Source organism: Narcine bancroftii, chromosome 1 (genome assembly GCF_036971445.1).
Source record: "Narcine bancroftii isolate sNarBan1 chromosome 1, sNarBan1.hap1, whole genome shotgun sequence".
NCBI lineage: Eukaryota > Metazoa > Chordata > Chondrichthyes > Torpediniformes > Narcinidae > Narcine > Narcine bancroftii.
In genome coordinates, this window is record NC_091469.1 from 152206400 (window position 1) to 152222375 (window position 15976).

The window sequence follows — 15976 nt, forward strand, 5'->3', positions numbered from 1 at the left end:
CCTTATGATCAAATAAGTGAGAGACCCTCTGCCTGCATTTGCAAAGTTTTTTAATTTTCTAACTGCACACATTGACAATAATCTTTTGTGGAGCACAACCTAAAGACAGTAAGAACACAGAGTGGAGAAGATGCACACGAACAGATCAATGTTGGAGACAAATTTTCTGAGTTGGTTGGAAACTAAAAAATAATTATTTTAATAGAAATTGTTTCATTTTTCAATTATGAACAGTATGATAGATTTTATTATCATATTCATAAGTACATTGGGTTTTTTTAATTTTTTTAAAAATATGGGACATGATTTTTTTCAGGAAAGGATGTAACATAAGTACATTGTTCATAAATTTGCTGCAGCCAATTTTTTTTGTATAGAGTGTGGGAGCCTGGAATGCATTGCCGGGGGGTGGGGGTGGAGGCTGGTACAATGGGGACATTTAAATGACTCTTAGATGTGGACATGGATGCAAGAAAAAGCGAGGGTTATGGGTGTGAGGTAGGGAAGGATTCGATTGTTGTGGAGTAGGTTTCCATAGGTCAGCACAACACCGTGGGCTGAGGTGCCTGTACTGCGCTAGAATGTTTTATGTTCGATAAAAGGTACAGTACAAAAGCAGCAATGGAAAAGTGTCCGAAGGGAACAGCAGCCTGAGAAGAAAACCAGCATTGGATAGCGCCAGTGTTTAAAGGCCCGTTTCTGTGCTGTACATGACTATAAAAGGAGTGCAGGAAATGGTCCCAATAAGGGTGTATGGAAAACAAGCTCCAGAATATTCATTTAGGGCTCTAATTCTTCAAAGCTCTCATGAATCAAAGAACATGGGAAATACTGTCTCAAAAAGGATTAAGTATTTTATACAAAAAGGTGGAGAACTGAAAAGAAAAATCATTTAAGTCTTTTTTTGCAATTTTACTCTAAATATAACTTAGGGCCGCATTTGGGAATATTTTCAAGGTTAGCGCAATGCTGTTACAGCTCCAGCAATCGGAACCGGGGCTCAAATCCCGTGCTGTCTGTAAGGAGATTGTACATTCTCCCCTTGTCTGCGTGGGTTTTCCGCGGGGGCTCCGGTTTCCTCCCACTGTTCAAAATGCGTCAGGGGTTGTAGGTCAATTGGGCAGGCATGGGCTCATAGGCCATAAGGGCCCGCTACTGTACTGTATGCCTACATTTAAATTTTAACAAATTATTTTTGAAATGTAAAATCTAAATTAGACTTGAAAGAGGAAAGCAGCATCAGTGGGTGCAAGAGCCTATAACATTTAACATTTTATATAGTTAATTGCTTGAAACTAATAAAGGCATGAAATGCTACCCAGAGACCCAAGAATGCAGTGTGTGAGGTCGGAATTTTGGAACGTTACTCAGGCGCTGAAGAAGCTTGGGGTCATCAGCCAGACAAACAAATTTTCAGGTTTCAGCCTCAGCTGAAGTCACTGGTCCTTCCATGAGGTGGATTGATTTGTGAATGGGGCATTTTAGGACCTCACTGAAGTCTCCTCAGGCTGAGGGGAATGGGGTGACTGCCAGGCCACAAAAGAAAGAGGAGGCGGTTACTTCAGGAGAGCCGGGTGGCTTCTTGCTCTCTCGTCTGTATCTGCTTCTGAGGCAAAGTCATCGGCCCGAGATCAGGCTCTCGTACCCACCCAACGATGCTGAGTATTTCCAGCTTTGCCTCTTTCAATTCTAATCTTGAACCCTGATTTTGGGGGAGGGGAGAGAATTCGGGGACAGAGAATGAAGGTGATGAACAAAGAAACCAAAAGTGACAAAGTCGTGTTTTTCAGGGTGGCATTGGAAGCAGATTCAGCAGATGGGTTGAAATGGGAACAGAGAGGATAGGTTAATTGGGCATTATTGAGCTGTTGAGGGTTCACAGGCCAGAAGGATCTTCTAGATTCAGATTTATAGTAAGAGTACATAAATGACATCTCATACAACCCTAAGATTCTTTTTCTCCTGCGGGCGAGGGAGAATTATCACTTACTCAATGTACTCATGTAAACAAATTAAGAAATCTAAGTAAACTGACCTGTGCAACACAGAGGGGGAAAATAAATTTTAAAAAGTACAAAAGTACGAGTCCTTAAGTGTCCTGATTGAGTTTCTTGTTGAGGAGTCTGATGGTGGAGAGGGAGCAGCTGGTCCTGAACCTGGTGGTGCGAGTCTTTTTTTACAATTCAAAAAAAAATTTAGAAATATGGCACCGTTACAGGCGCTTTCGCCCACTGGCCCATGCCGCCCAATCGCACCTAATTGATGTACAACCCTCATTACATTTTGAACGGTGGAATGAAATCGTAGCACCTGGGGAAACCTAAGACACAGGGAGAGCATACAAACTCTTTTCAGCACCGCAGAATTTAAACCACAGTCCCGACATGGGAGTGAGAAAAGAGTGGGTGCTGTATTGTTAAAGAAAAGAGAGTTGGATGAGTTTTTGAAAGAATATGCAGGATTACACAGGGAGAGGGTAAATGGACAACGAATCCTACTATTCTGTGGCACATCATGTCTTCTTGATAGCCTGTTGTATCTGCACGTTGCGTTGTGCATGTTGGTAACAAAATTAGGCCAGTTGGAAGGAGTAAATGGAAGCAAGCTTTTCCCACTGAGGCGAGACAAGAACTGAAGGACGTGGGTTAAGGGTGAAAGGAGAAATCTTCAGGGGAATTTTTTTTTAATTTAGACATACAGCACGCTGCTCAATCACACCCAATTAACATACAACTCCCAGCATGCTTTGAAGGGTGGGAGGAAACCGGAGACCTTGGGGAAAACCCATGCAGATGCGGGGAGAATGTACAAACTCCTTACAGACAGCACAGATTCGTATCCCACTCACAATCACTGGCACTGTCAGAGCATTGTGGTAACTGCTACGCTAACCCTGCCACCCCTTCTCGCAGAGTGGGGAGAGAGAAGAGCGAGCTGCCAGCTGAAGTGGGGAATGGCGGCTCAATTTTGACTCAAGAAAAATTTGAACAGAGATATGTATTGGAGGGGTTTGGAGGAAATAAAATGGTGGCGCACATGGTTGCAGCAGCCATTCTGGCTCCAAATAGTGGTGCATTCAGTCTGTCTTGTCTATGATCGGAAAACAGAACTAAACGCAAGGAACACTAAAACCTGTAGGTCTACAAAGCGAGAGGACCAGCTGAAACCTAATACTGAAACTCGGGAAAGAGGTCAGCGGAAATGGTGGGCAAGGAAGCAAAAGTGCACCAAGCGTGGCATCGTTCACGTAAGGCTCAATGCTCCTGGATTACCTGTGGCTGCATCATCCAAACCAGATGGAAATGAAGGGCTGCTGCCCTCTGGTAATTACATGGCTCCAGGACAGCACTCCGGAGTCAGCGCTAGGTTTGTTTTGATTGTTTAAGTGATTGCTGGGCACTGGGTATTGTATTTTAGTGTGTGCACCATGGGCTGTTTCATCGGGTTGTTAACATAAATTCAGCTGATAAAAAACTTGAACTTGCATGCAGGTCAATGGGATGAGGCAGAATAAAAGTTCGGTACAGATTAGATGGGTCAAAGGGCCTGTTTCAGCACTGGAATGTTCTCTGGTTCTATCATGAACAAATACACCTCCCTTCACCATTTAGTAATATTTGCTTCTCAGGATTAAAAACAATTTCCCAAAGCTTCATTAAACTAAATGCACTAAACACCTACTAACTTCCTTCCCACTCACATACACACAATCTGCCCACATCTCTCCTCAGCTTTACCTTTCTATCTTGCTTTGCATCATCAGGAAATGTTACAGATCTAGCAAAATCACCTGTTGCACAAAAATTCAATTCAGACATAAAGCACACTAATAGGCCCTTCCACCCCATGAGTCGGTGCCACCTAATTACACCCAATTAACCTACAACCCCTCTAATGTTTTGAAGGGTGGGGGGGGGGAGGGAAACTGAATCACCCAGAGGAAACCTACGTAGACACAGGCAGAAGGTAGAAACTCCCTACAGACAGCGCCATATTTGAATCCGGGTCACTGTAATAGCATCACCGCCACGTTAACCGTGCCGCCTCCTCAAGCTTCTCACTGTATTCCAACACGTGACAATATACAATTTAATTTCAAAATGTTGAATGAGGAGATTTGCAGGGATAGTTGCCTGGTTTAGGGAGCAGGCCATGGTTAGCGCAAAGCCTTTACAGCGCCAGCGATCGGGACCGGGGTTCGAATTCTGCACTGCCTGTAAGGAGTTGGTATGTTCTCCCCATGAATTTTCCCCAGTTTCCTCTCACTATTCAAAACGTACGGGGTGGTGGGGGGTGTAGATTAATTGGGTGTAAATTAGATGGCACGGTTTGTGGGCCAAAATGGCCTGTTACCCTGCTGTATGTCTAACAAAAAAGGAGTGAATGTGCAAGCTGTGAATTACAGTGCAGCAGTGAGTGGACGATGGAGATATATTTTCTGGAACCAGCTGTGGACAAGGGGTTAACCCCACCCTGCTTCCCTGCAAATAGAACTTGCATCCTTGACACAAGATGAAGACATCTGTGTGATGCTGCTTCAAGGAGGCAGCTGACATTATAAAGGACCCCCGTCGCCCTGGACACAACGTCTTCTCACTGCTACCTTCAAGAAGGTATAGAAGCCTGATGTCCAGCACCTTCAGGTTGTCTTTTAAGAGATATCAGACTCTTGAACTTCCCTACCCCTAAATTAATCCAGATCCACCAAAAAATCTAACTGTTGAAACACGTTAAGAATGTCTGCAGACGCTCTGATTGTAGTTTACACAAATAATGCTGGAGGAACTCAGCAGGTTACGCAGGGTACTTTATGTCGTAAAGTTAAAGATACTTAACCAACATTTCAGGCCTGAGCCCTTTATCAAGCAAAATTTAGGCAGGTTCCCGCTCACATATTGATGAAGGGCTTAAATGAAGTATCTTTATCATTAAGACTTCAGGTTTATTGTCAGAATATATACATGACATCACATACAACCCTGAGATTCTTCTTTCCTGGGGACCAGGCAGAATTACCGCTTATTGGTAATGCAAACAAAAACCTGTACACAATGTACACATATAAAGAAATGAAAAAATGTTAAAAGATAAAGAAATGTAAACAAACTGTCTGTGCAATGCAGAGAGAATTTTTAAAAATCAATAAAGTGCAAAAGTAAGTCTTTAAATGAGTCCCTGATTGAGTTTGTGCTTGAGGAGTCTGATGGTGGAGGGGGAGCAGCTGTTCCAGTTCCTGAACCTGGCGCTGTGAGCCTTGAGGCATCTATACCTCCTTCCTGATCTTTGCCACATAAAGAACGCTGTGTGACTTCTCCTGTATTTTTGTGTAAACTAAATGCTGAATCATTATTTTTTTCTTTTATCTGATCTCTTTTTCAGTCTCATGGTGCAATTTGGTCATATAATTTGCATTACTGTTGTTAGTACATCTTCTATACTTGCGTGATTGCAGCAATTAAGAATTTCAGTGCATCTGTACAATGTACTGATGAATAGGACAATAACCTCTCATCTCATTCATTATCATTATCCAAAGAGGTTCTGGAATCTGGACCAAAATCCAAACAGCTGGGTGACTGTCATCCAATAACAGGACGTGAAACAGGAGCCTAAAGGTGGGATTATCTTTTGGTAATGGTGGAAAAAGAGGTGTGGTGAAGATAAATGGGAGTCAAAGTAGATTTGGGACTGGATAAGCCTTTTTTTAATGTTAATTTTCACGATTCTGTGGGGGGGGAGAAAAGTTAAAGTTGTCTCATCTTCAGCCTGATTTCGATGGAGAGGCTGGAGATTTCTGCACTTACCCATGTACCCTATGGTCCCGACCCTCCCTCGAATCCTTTCACCTTCTGGAATCTGCATGGCTAAACCCAGATCCGAGATTCTGATGTGCCCTGAAAATAAACCACATGGAAGGTAATGAGAAGGGTGGGCCCAAGCTTGATTCCACAGCACCTTGACTGAGTAAAACCTCCCTGGCTGCTTCACAGATGCATTACCTCCCCAGGTTAGCAGGTAAGGGAACACTAGCCCAAATGAAGAAAACCTTGTGCAATAGAAAGTTCAGCAAAGGTTTGTGGGGGATGGGTGGGGGGTGTCAGAGCCAAGGTTTCAGCAGGCAAAGATGACAAAGGAAGAGTGAAAATAAGAGTTTAAATTCAGCTTTATTGCCAGAGTACATAAATAACATCACATACAGCCATGAGATTCTTTTTCCTGCAGGCCAGGCAGAATTTCTTGTCAGTAGTGCAAAAGTTATACTCAAGAAAGATGCATATACAAAGGAGAGAAGTGTACACAAAGAAAGAAATGCAAGCAAACTGACTGTGCAATAGAGAAAATAAATATTCAAATAATTAATAATGGGCAAAGGAAGAGTCTCTGATTGAGTTTGTGGTTGAGGAGTCTGATGGTGGAAGGGGAGCAGCTGTTCCTGATCCTGGTGGGGTGAGGCTTGTGGCACCTCGACCTCTTTCCTGACGGCAGCCGGGAGAACAGTGAAAAGAGGCAAGAATTGGAGCAAGGGAAGGATTAAACTATAGAGCAGTTTGAAAACCGGAATGAGAATTTATTTATTACTGAATATTTATTTTCTGCATGTGCACGGTTTGTTCACATTGCTTTTTTTTGTTGACATTTCTTCCATACTTTGAGTACAGTTTACAGTTACTGGTAATTATAAATTCTGCCTGGCATGCAGGAAGAAGAATCTCAGGGTTGAATGCGATGACATGCATGTACACTGACAACAAATTTGACCTTTGAAAATTAAACCTTTAATGTCAAACACTAGAAGTGGGAGATTCAGATTTGCTCAGATCAAGGGGCCCACTGATTTTTGAGAGTGAGGTACGTAGAAATAATTGACCTCATTCCATCACACAGAACACCCAACCCCCACATCCATTGACTCCATCTTCACTTCCTGCTGCCTTCCCAAAGCCACGAACCTATGACAAAACTCCTCCCACTCCCTTCAGCCTCCTTCTGGCAGGGGAGAAAGTGTGATATCACACACCACGCTCTAGAAAAGCAATGACAACTATGGTCAAAAGTGCACCTACTGAGACAGGACGGGACTGAATGACCGCCGCCAACTTAGTACATTTTCTATGAAATTTTCGTCTGTTCTATTGTGAAGTCTGATGAGATTTAGCATGCTGTTGGATACTCTACCAAACCTCTATAGGTGCACTGTGGAAAGCGTGCTGACTGATCGCATCGCAGTCTGGATTGGGGATTCGATTCCCCAGAAACGCAGAAGGCTTCAGAAATTGAAAACCAAGCCAAGTCTATCATGGGTTCCAACCACCCATCCACTGAAGACAGCTAAGTGAGCCGCTGCCTCAAGAATGACAGAAGGAGAAGACGAAATGAACTGACCCAGTGTGTAAAAGTAGATGACACAATTTTCTTGTTTATTTTCATTGTGTGATGACATTGTTTAATGGGTTTATTGTGTATGTTGAACGTTTAATGGGTTTGGAGTGGGGTGGGAAGGAGGGAGGGAAGGGAAGGGGGAAAAAGGGGAGAAAATGACACTGTGTATATTCAAGAGGGAAATGTTTGTGTGTATTTTGGTTAATATGGTTCATAGTGTGAAAAATTAAAAATTAAAAAAAAAGGCAGCCAACATTGTAAAGGACTCCCATCACCCTGGTCACCACCTCTTCTCACTGCTACCTTTGGGCACAGAAGATTAGGTGAGATAAAACCAGAGGATGTGGGTTAAGGGTGAAAGGGAAAAAGTTTAAAGGGAACATTAAGGGAAACTTCATGCAGAAAATGTGGAACAAATTGCCATCTGAATTGGCATTTCAGAAAAATTTGGACAGGTATATGAATGGGAGGGTTATAGACAGAATATGGTTGGGGTGCAAGGACTAGGCAGAAAAATCGCTCGGCACCGAAGTGCCTGATTTTGTGCTGCAGTGTTCTCCGGTACAGAAGCCAGAAGTTTGGCATCTCAAGGTTCACGAACAGCCTTCAGGCTCGTACTTCCCTGTATCACAAGAACTAGAATCTTTGGCTTGGCTTCGCGGACAAAGATCCATGGAGGGGGTAAATGTCCACGTCAGCTGCAGGCTCGTTTGTGGCTGACAAGTCCGATGCGGGACAGGCAGACACGATTGCAGCGGTTGCAGGGGAAAATTGGTTGGTTGGGGTTGGGTGTTGGGTTTTTCCTCCTTTGCCTTTTGTCAGTGAGGTGGGCTCTGCGGTCTTCTTCAAAGGAGGTTGCTGCCCGCCGAACTGTGAGGCGCCAAGATGCACGGTTGGAGGCGATATCAGCCCACTGGCTGAACTAGAACTAGAACTAGAACTAGAACTCCACTATAAAATCACCAAAGATCCACCTGCGCTACTGACACAAAATATTTTTGCACGATCAGACAAATGTGCTTTCTATTATTATTTCCTTTCTCTTCCTCCAATTATTTAAGGCATCTTAATTATACTTTTTTGTGCTAGTCTGTCTTGTGAATCCTTGGAAGCTGCAGGAAAGATTTTCATTGCACAGCTGAGCATTGGACATTGTGCACATCACAACAAACTCATTCATGGAAATCTCTTCAAAAATGCATCCCTACTTGTAACAATATTCTCCACTCAACTCATCTGTCACCAACTTCATCTGAAGCCTTAAGAAAGCAGCCTCTATTTCCCCCCCCCCACCACCACCCAGGCTATGTTATCTTCACTCTGCTACTGTCGGGAAAGAGGTGCAGGAGGTTGAACATAAGCACTCAATGATGATAAGGACAGTTTCTTTCCCTCCGCCATCAATTTCTGAATGGACAATGAACGACCTCACTTTCTCTTCTTTTTGCATTAATTTATTTAAAATGTAACTTATAGCAATACCCCTTATCCGAAAAGCTCCAATATCCAAAACCTTTTTGAGCGTCGACATAACGCCCCAAGTGGAAAATTCCACACCTGACCTCACCTGTCCATGTGGGGGTCTGACGTTCTGTTGAGGCATCCAAGTTGGCATTCTGGACTACTCCCATTTGCTTGCATTAGGTTCTTATCCTTCTAAACCCTTCCTCCCTTTTTATTCGGGCTTATATCTGACGAAGGGCCCAGATCGGAATTGGTGCCACAGTTTCCTTTCTCCAGACAATGCATGACCTGCAAAGTTCCTCCAGCATATTTTGTGTACTGGACTCAACCCAGCATCTGTAGACTTCCATTTATCTGTCCAAATGTCTTTGAATGCCAACATTCTATCTGTTTCCACAACTTTCTCTGGCAGCTCATTCCAGATACAGGCTACTCTCTGGGTGGGAAAAAGCTGGCCCTCAGTTCCCTCGCAAACCTGTTAAACAAGAAAACCAGCTGGGGTCTTGTGCAAATGCACAAAGGTGTTGGAGAAACTCAGCAGGTCATGCTACATCCATAGGAAGGAACAGGCAGCCCATGTTTGTCAGGAAAGTGGGTCGGGCAGTCACCTGAATAAAAAGTTGAGGGAGAGAGGAGAGGGAGGGAGGAGAGTACAGGGGAGGAGCACAGGCTGATGGGAAAGGGGTCGCAGATGGATACAGGTGGGTGAGTAGAAGAGCAAAAAGTGACGTGGAGAGGGAAGCAAGAGGGTGGATAGCTGGAGGATAGGAGATGGAGGAATTAAGGAAATAGAGAACGGGGCAGGGGGATGGCAAAAACTGGAGGTCAGTGCTAATGCTGTCTGGCTGGAAGGTATCAAGATGGAATATGAGGTGTTGTTGAAGAGGGGAGGAGGAAGGAAGGGGAATGAGCACAAACAGGTAAGAGGTGGATACAGGTGGATACAGGTGGGAGGGTGGAAAGAAAAGAAGCTGAATCGTGATTGGGGTTTGGGTGGATGGGTTCGTCATTCCCTGGGCTTACTCCATCTCAATTTTCTGGAGCTCGTGTATCCACTCTCCATCCTACCTTGATGGTTTTTAACACCGTCTGCATCGAACTTCATTGCAACCTCTACATTTTTTTTTAAATTTAGAAACACAGCATGGGAACAGGCCCTTTCAGCTCACGAGTCCGTGCCGTCCAATTACACCCAATTTACCTGCAATAAGAAGGCCTAAGGGATGCTGGGATTCATTAATGGGGGGATTGAATTCAGGAGTAGTGAGGTCATTTTGCAACTCTACAAATCTTTGGTAAGACCTCACAGAGTATTGTGTTCAGTTCTGGTCACCTCATTATCGGAAGGATATGGAAGTGATAAGAGAGGCTGCAGAGCAGATTTACCAGGATGTTGCCTGGATTGGGAAACAAATCTTATGAGGCAAGGTTATCAGAGCTGGGACTTTTCACTTTGAAGTGTAGAAGGATGAGAGGAGACTTGATAGAGGTCTACAAGATTGTAAGATGCATAGGTAGATTTCTGGGGCAGGATCAGAAAACACCAGAGAACATGTGTACAAAGTTAAGGGAGGGAGGTTTAGGGGAGACATCAGGAGTAAGGGTTTTACACAGTGTTGTGGGTGCCTGGAACGCCTTGCCAGGAATGGTGGTGGAAGCTGAAACATTGGGGGCATTTAAGAGACCCTTAGACAGACACATGGATGAAAGAAAAATAGAGGGTTATGAGGTGGGTGGGGGGGGGGTGGTTTTGGTACTTTTTTTTAGGAAGGGATATGTGGGTCAGCACAACATTGAGGGCCGAAAGGCCTGTACTGTGCTGTATTGCTTTATGTTCTATGTTCTAAACTCCAGTATGTTTTGAAGGGTGGGAGGAAACTGGAGCACCCAAGGAAACTCATGAAGCAAGAGGGAGAATTTACAAACTCCTTAAAGGAAGCCCAAGATTCGAATCCTGGTCCCGACTGCTGTAACCCTAACCTTGCCGCGTAAACGTAGAATAAAAAAAAAGGAGAACAAATCAGGATCTCACCGTGATCATCCAGCAAAATGTTTTCTGGCTTCAAGTCTCTAGATGGGGAGGGAATATGCAAACAATGTCAGTCAAAACCAACAACTGTGATAAACAAAGCTGTTCCGAACTGCCCACTCCCCAATCAAGCCCACTCTACCCTCCATCGACTCCGTCTGCAGTTCACACTGCCTCAGAAAAAGCAGCCAACGTACTTAAAAGGCAAAACAACAAACTGCTGGAGGAAATCAGTGGGCCAATCAACAGCAGTGATGAAGGGTTCCAAGTCGAAACCTCACTTTTTCTCCCAATGCTGCTGCTCTACCAGCTGAGCTCCTCCAGCAGATTATTCTTTGCTGCAGGTTCCAGCATCTGCCGCCTCTTGCGCGTCTCCGATAACTCATCCCACACTGGACACATGCCATTCCCATCCCATGTGTGAGAACCAGGTTCAAAGACATTTTCCTGCTGTTATCAGACTCCTGTATAAACCTCACCCTGGTAACCCTGATGTTGCTCTGATCTCTCTGTAACTCTGCACTAGTTTTTTAACAGTTGGACTACATCTGGGATGACGAGATGGATTACTCACAAAACAAACTTTTAAATGTAGCGTGATAAAAGGCCCTTCTGGTCCATGAGCCCATGCCTCCTATGCTTTTAAAGGGTTGGAGGAAATCGGAGCATCCAAAGGAATCCCTTGCAGACACAGGGAGAATGTACAAACACCTCATAGACCGCAGCAGAACTTTCTCACTGTAGCAAAAAAACCCCCCAGAAAACCTGGAAGAAGTGGCCAGTCTGGTGGCGTCCGTGGAAAGAGACCAGAGTTAACCATTCGGGTTGAGGATCCTTCATTGGAAATGAAGGAGGGAGAAAGTGAGTTAGTGTTGGGAGCAAAGAAGAACAGGGTGGGCAATGGATGGAATGAAGGGAATGTTTGTGATGGGGAAAAGTGATGGGAAGCTATGGAATGGGTAACAAAGCTCCATTGTCAATGCCTATGATGGAGAGGAGGCCGCTGGATTCAGGGAAGAAGCGACATCAGAAGAGGCAGAATGATCCTCAACCATGAGGTGCAAGATGGCGCCAGAGGTTGGGAACTTTTTGCCTGACTTCAAATGAAAGCTTTTCCTTGTAAATCAATGCACATTGCACTATAGAGAAGAGGTGGAAAATCTTGTGAAATGGTATGAGAATAACAACCAGAATCTCAACATGGACAAGACAAAGGAGATGATTGTGGACTTCAGGAGAACTAGTTGTGACCGCACTCCCTATAGCTCGGTCGTGGAGAGTACCAAGTCCCTTGGACTCCACTTAAGCAGTGACCCATTCTGGACACAAACCATCTCCTCTCTTGTCAGGAAGGCACAACAGCAACTGCACTTCCTTACAAGGCTAAGGCGGGCAAGGCTGATGGCCACCATCCTGTCAACTTTCTACAAGAGCTCTAGTGAGAGAATCCTGGCTGGCTCCATCACAGTTGCTGTAGAGCATCAGATCTGAGGTCAATCCACAGGACCATAAAAAGTGGCAGAGAGGATCATTGGGGTCTCCCTCCTCACAATCAATGGGATTTACCAGGATCTTTGTTTAAAGAGGGCTCAAAAAATCAGTTTGCCACCCTGCACACAGCATCTTCCATCTACTCCCATCAGTGAAGAGTCAGGAATCTCAGAACCAGAACCACTCGCTGAGAAACAAGCTTCTTCCCACGTGCAGTGAGAATGCTGGTCGACCGCTAAAACAACTCTCCATGACTCTACTATTTATTAATAATATTTATTTTAATATTTGTACGTCTATGTGTATCTGTGTTACGCCTGTATTTGCACTGTTCTGCACCGCGGACTGGAGAAAGCTGTTTCATTGGGTTGCACTGGTCCAATCAGATGACAAATAAACTTGAAGATAACTAAATACACCTAAATATTTGCAATTTTTCTAATGTTGCGAAGTCTGGGTGATGTTGTATTGTCTGGCACAGCTCGGCAGAATGTACCAAAGGGAAAAAAGGTGGAATAGTAAATGGAAAAGGTCACTCCCATCACAAAAAAAAATGAAGCAAGTTATTTTCAATATTGACCATGGAAAAAGTGAACCAGAACCACTAGGAGAACGGAGCCAAGGACAGGAGGTGGGACCAGCCACTAGGATGCGCCTCATCCTGTCTCATGGCCCTGTTTGATTGACAGCCTTGGTCTACAATGAGGCAATCTGGGCAATCAGGAAATGAAGGGCAAAGGGAACAGCAGAGGAAAAAGGTCACCATCATCTTGGAGAATGACAGAGAAGGCTGGAGGCACAAATAGCCGACTGTGCATCTAATGCCCATGTTCTTAACTGAGCTCCCTCCTTCCTGTTTGTGGTGCTCCACCACTGGCCTACTGCAGGGGGAAACCTCTGTACCTGCAGGGGGACAAGACAACACCTGGCCGGCTGTCAATCAGCCGTCATGAATAGACCAAGCACCACCCGGTCGGGTGTCAATCACCCTCCGGGATAAAAGACACTCTCAGAGTTTACAGCAGCTCTCCTCGCAGCCAGCTCTGTGGAAGTTTATGTCGAAAAAAGCCTGCTGTACAGTCTTTAGGTTTTGTGTGTTTGCTTCTCACCGACAGCGCACCACACTGTTTAATACACAAAAGTGATAGAAACAAACTGGGGAACCGTTCATGGAACACTACTGTGGACCTCCACCCCCTAAAATGTTAGAATGAGAAGAAGACGAAATGAACTGACCCAGTGTGTAAAAGTAGATGAGACAATTTTCTTGTTTATTTTCATTGTGTGATGACATTGTTTAATGGGTTTATTGTATTGTATATGTTGAATGTTTAGTGGGTGGGGAGAGGGGTGGGAAGGAGGGAGGGAAGGGAGGGGGGAAAAATGACACTGTGTATATTCAAGAGGGAAATATGGCGAGCTCTCCACTGGCCACCGTGACAGAGGTGCACCAAAGAAAAGGTACAAGGACTGCCTAAAGAAATCTCTTGGTGCCTGCCCCATTGACCACCGCCAGTGGGCTGATATCGCCTCAAACCGTGCATCTTGGCGCCTCACAGTTCGGCGGGCAGCAACCTCCTTTGAAGAAGACCGCAGAGCCCACCTCACTGACAAAAGGCAAAGGAGGAAAAACCCAACACCCAACCCCAACCAACCAATTTTCCCCTGCAACCGTGACTGCCTGTCCCGCATCGGACTTGTCAGCCACAAACGAGCCTGCAGCTGACGTGGACTTTTACCCCCTCCATAAATCTTCGTCCGCGAAGCCAAGCCAAAGAAAAAAAAAAGAATGTTGAATGTTTAGTGGGTGGGGAGGGGGGTGGGAAGGAGGGAGGGAAGGGAGGGGGGAAAAATGACACTGTGTATATTCAAGAGGGAAATATTTTTGTGTATTTTGGTAAATATGGTTCATAGTGTGAAAAATAAAAAATTTTTTAAAAAGTCACCAGGTCACGCAGCATTATATCAAAGATACAACACCGACATTTCGGGCCTGAGCCCTTCGTCAAGATGAGCATAATCCCTGCCATTTTATTTGCTTTTTGCTCATATCATGACAAAGGGCTCAGGCCCGAAATGTCGGTGATGTAATCTTTGCTGTAAAAAAATGGCACATGACCTGCTGAGTTCCTCCAGCACTTTTGTGTATCAAACTGGAATCATAGCATCGGCAGGCTTTCTATTTTTTTAAACTCATATAATGTGGGTGTAATGAACAAGACATTTGTCTATCCCTGAATGCCCCCAAGGTAATGGTGAGCCACATCCCAGAACTGGTGCAGTACTTACAGTACTTAGGGCAATGCCTGACAGGTGGGGCTGCTCAATGAGTCACAGAATTCCCCACAGTGCTGTTTTTAGTACTGCTAACGAACTCCAGAACTGCTGAGTGCAAAACCTCAGAGGTATTTATGCAAGTTACACACCTAATTTTCTCAGTAAATGGGAAATAGAGTCATATAAGGGAAAAAAATTCAGGAAATACAAGCAATGACCATGAATATGTGCAATAAACAGCAGGTCACGCAGGATCCAAGGGTCATAAAAGGTCACCAGTGTTTTGAGCCTGGGATCTTGAAGTAGCTGAAACACTGAAGTCTGCAGATGCTGCGATCGCAGTCAAAATGCAGAAATGCTGGAGGAACTCAGCCAGTCTCGCAACGTCCATAGGAGGTAAAGATATATTACCGAGGCCTGAGCCCTTCTTCAAGGTATAAGCAACAAGCAGGCAGGTATCTGAATTAAAGACTGGAGAGAAGAAGGGGAAAGAATGGAAAGGGGGAGGAGTCCAGAAGCTTGTTTTGTAATCAGCCTGCTTGTTCCGAACAGGATTTTCAACCTGTGCTTCACTTGTTGACCACTAGAGGGAACAGTTGATACCATTCCCAAAACCTTGCAGATGGACGCAGTGGGGCACTTTCTAGCTGCCTCGTAAAATGGGATTATTAACCAGGCAATTTGACCGGTTAGCGCCCTACTCACAAGGCAGCTTGAAAGGATCCGACCCGGTCAGCGGACTCCAAAATCAACCGGGTCCCAGACCTAACTCAGAAGTAGTCAGGGAACCCAGTTAAATTTAACTAGGTCACATCCACTGGAGGCTTGAAAACAAAAATGGCCAATCTGGTTACTCCTGTGATGTCAGCGCTTACGTGCTGGCATCACAGGGAAACCCTGGTTGAAGTGTCTGCTGTGATCGGGGGGGAGAGAGGTCGCTGCCATGGGGGGGGGGGGCACAATTGGGGGGAAGTGAGGTTTCTGACATGGGGAGAGGTTGCTGCCATGAGGTGTGGGGGGGGGGGGGGGGGGAGAGGGAGGATGCTTGCACAAACCACATATAACCCACATTACTGAACACAGACACGAACATGCACTTGTCTCTTTTACCTGTAGACAATTCTTTCTTTGTGCAGGTCTTCCAGACCACAACAGATCTCTGCAGCATAGAAGATGGCCCTCTTTTCATCAAAGCCTGGGTTGCCCATGTTGTAGATGTGAAACTTGAGGTCTCCACCATTCATTAGAGTAAGGACCAGACACAGCGCATCTTTTGTCTCATAGGCATATGCTAAGCTAACCTGCAGAGCAGAGTAAATAAATTATTCACGTGAA

General features: G+C 44.9%; 1 protein-coding gene across 13 annotated transcripts in view; it reads right to left on the reverse strand.

The window, feature by feature from the left end:
* LOC138765122 (G protein-coupled receptor kinase 5-like) overlaps positions 1-15976 on the reverse strand; it is a 203458-nt gene that overhangs the window by 17721 nt on the left and 169761 nt on the right. For 12 of the 13 annotated variants that reach the window (XM_069941964.1, XM_069941908.1, XM_069941941.1 and 9 more), the window contains 3 exons: positions 15752-15942; positions 10877-10914; positions 5805-5894 (listed from right to left, as the gene is read on the reverse strand). In XM_069941964.1, the coding sequence (XP_069798065.1) occupies positions 5805-5894; positions 10877-10914; positions 15752-15942 (319 nt within the window). The remainder of the gene's footprint in view (positions 1-5804; positions 5895-10876; positions 10915-15751; positions 15943-15976) is intronic. The other variant, XM_069941918.1, reaches the window with a different exon arrangement.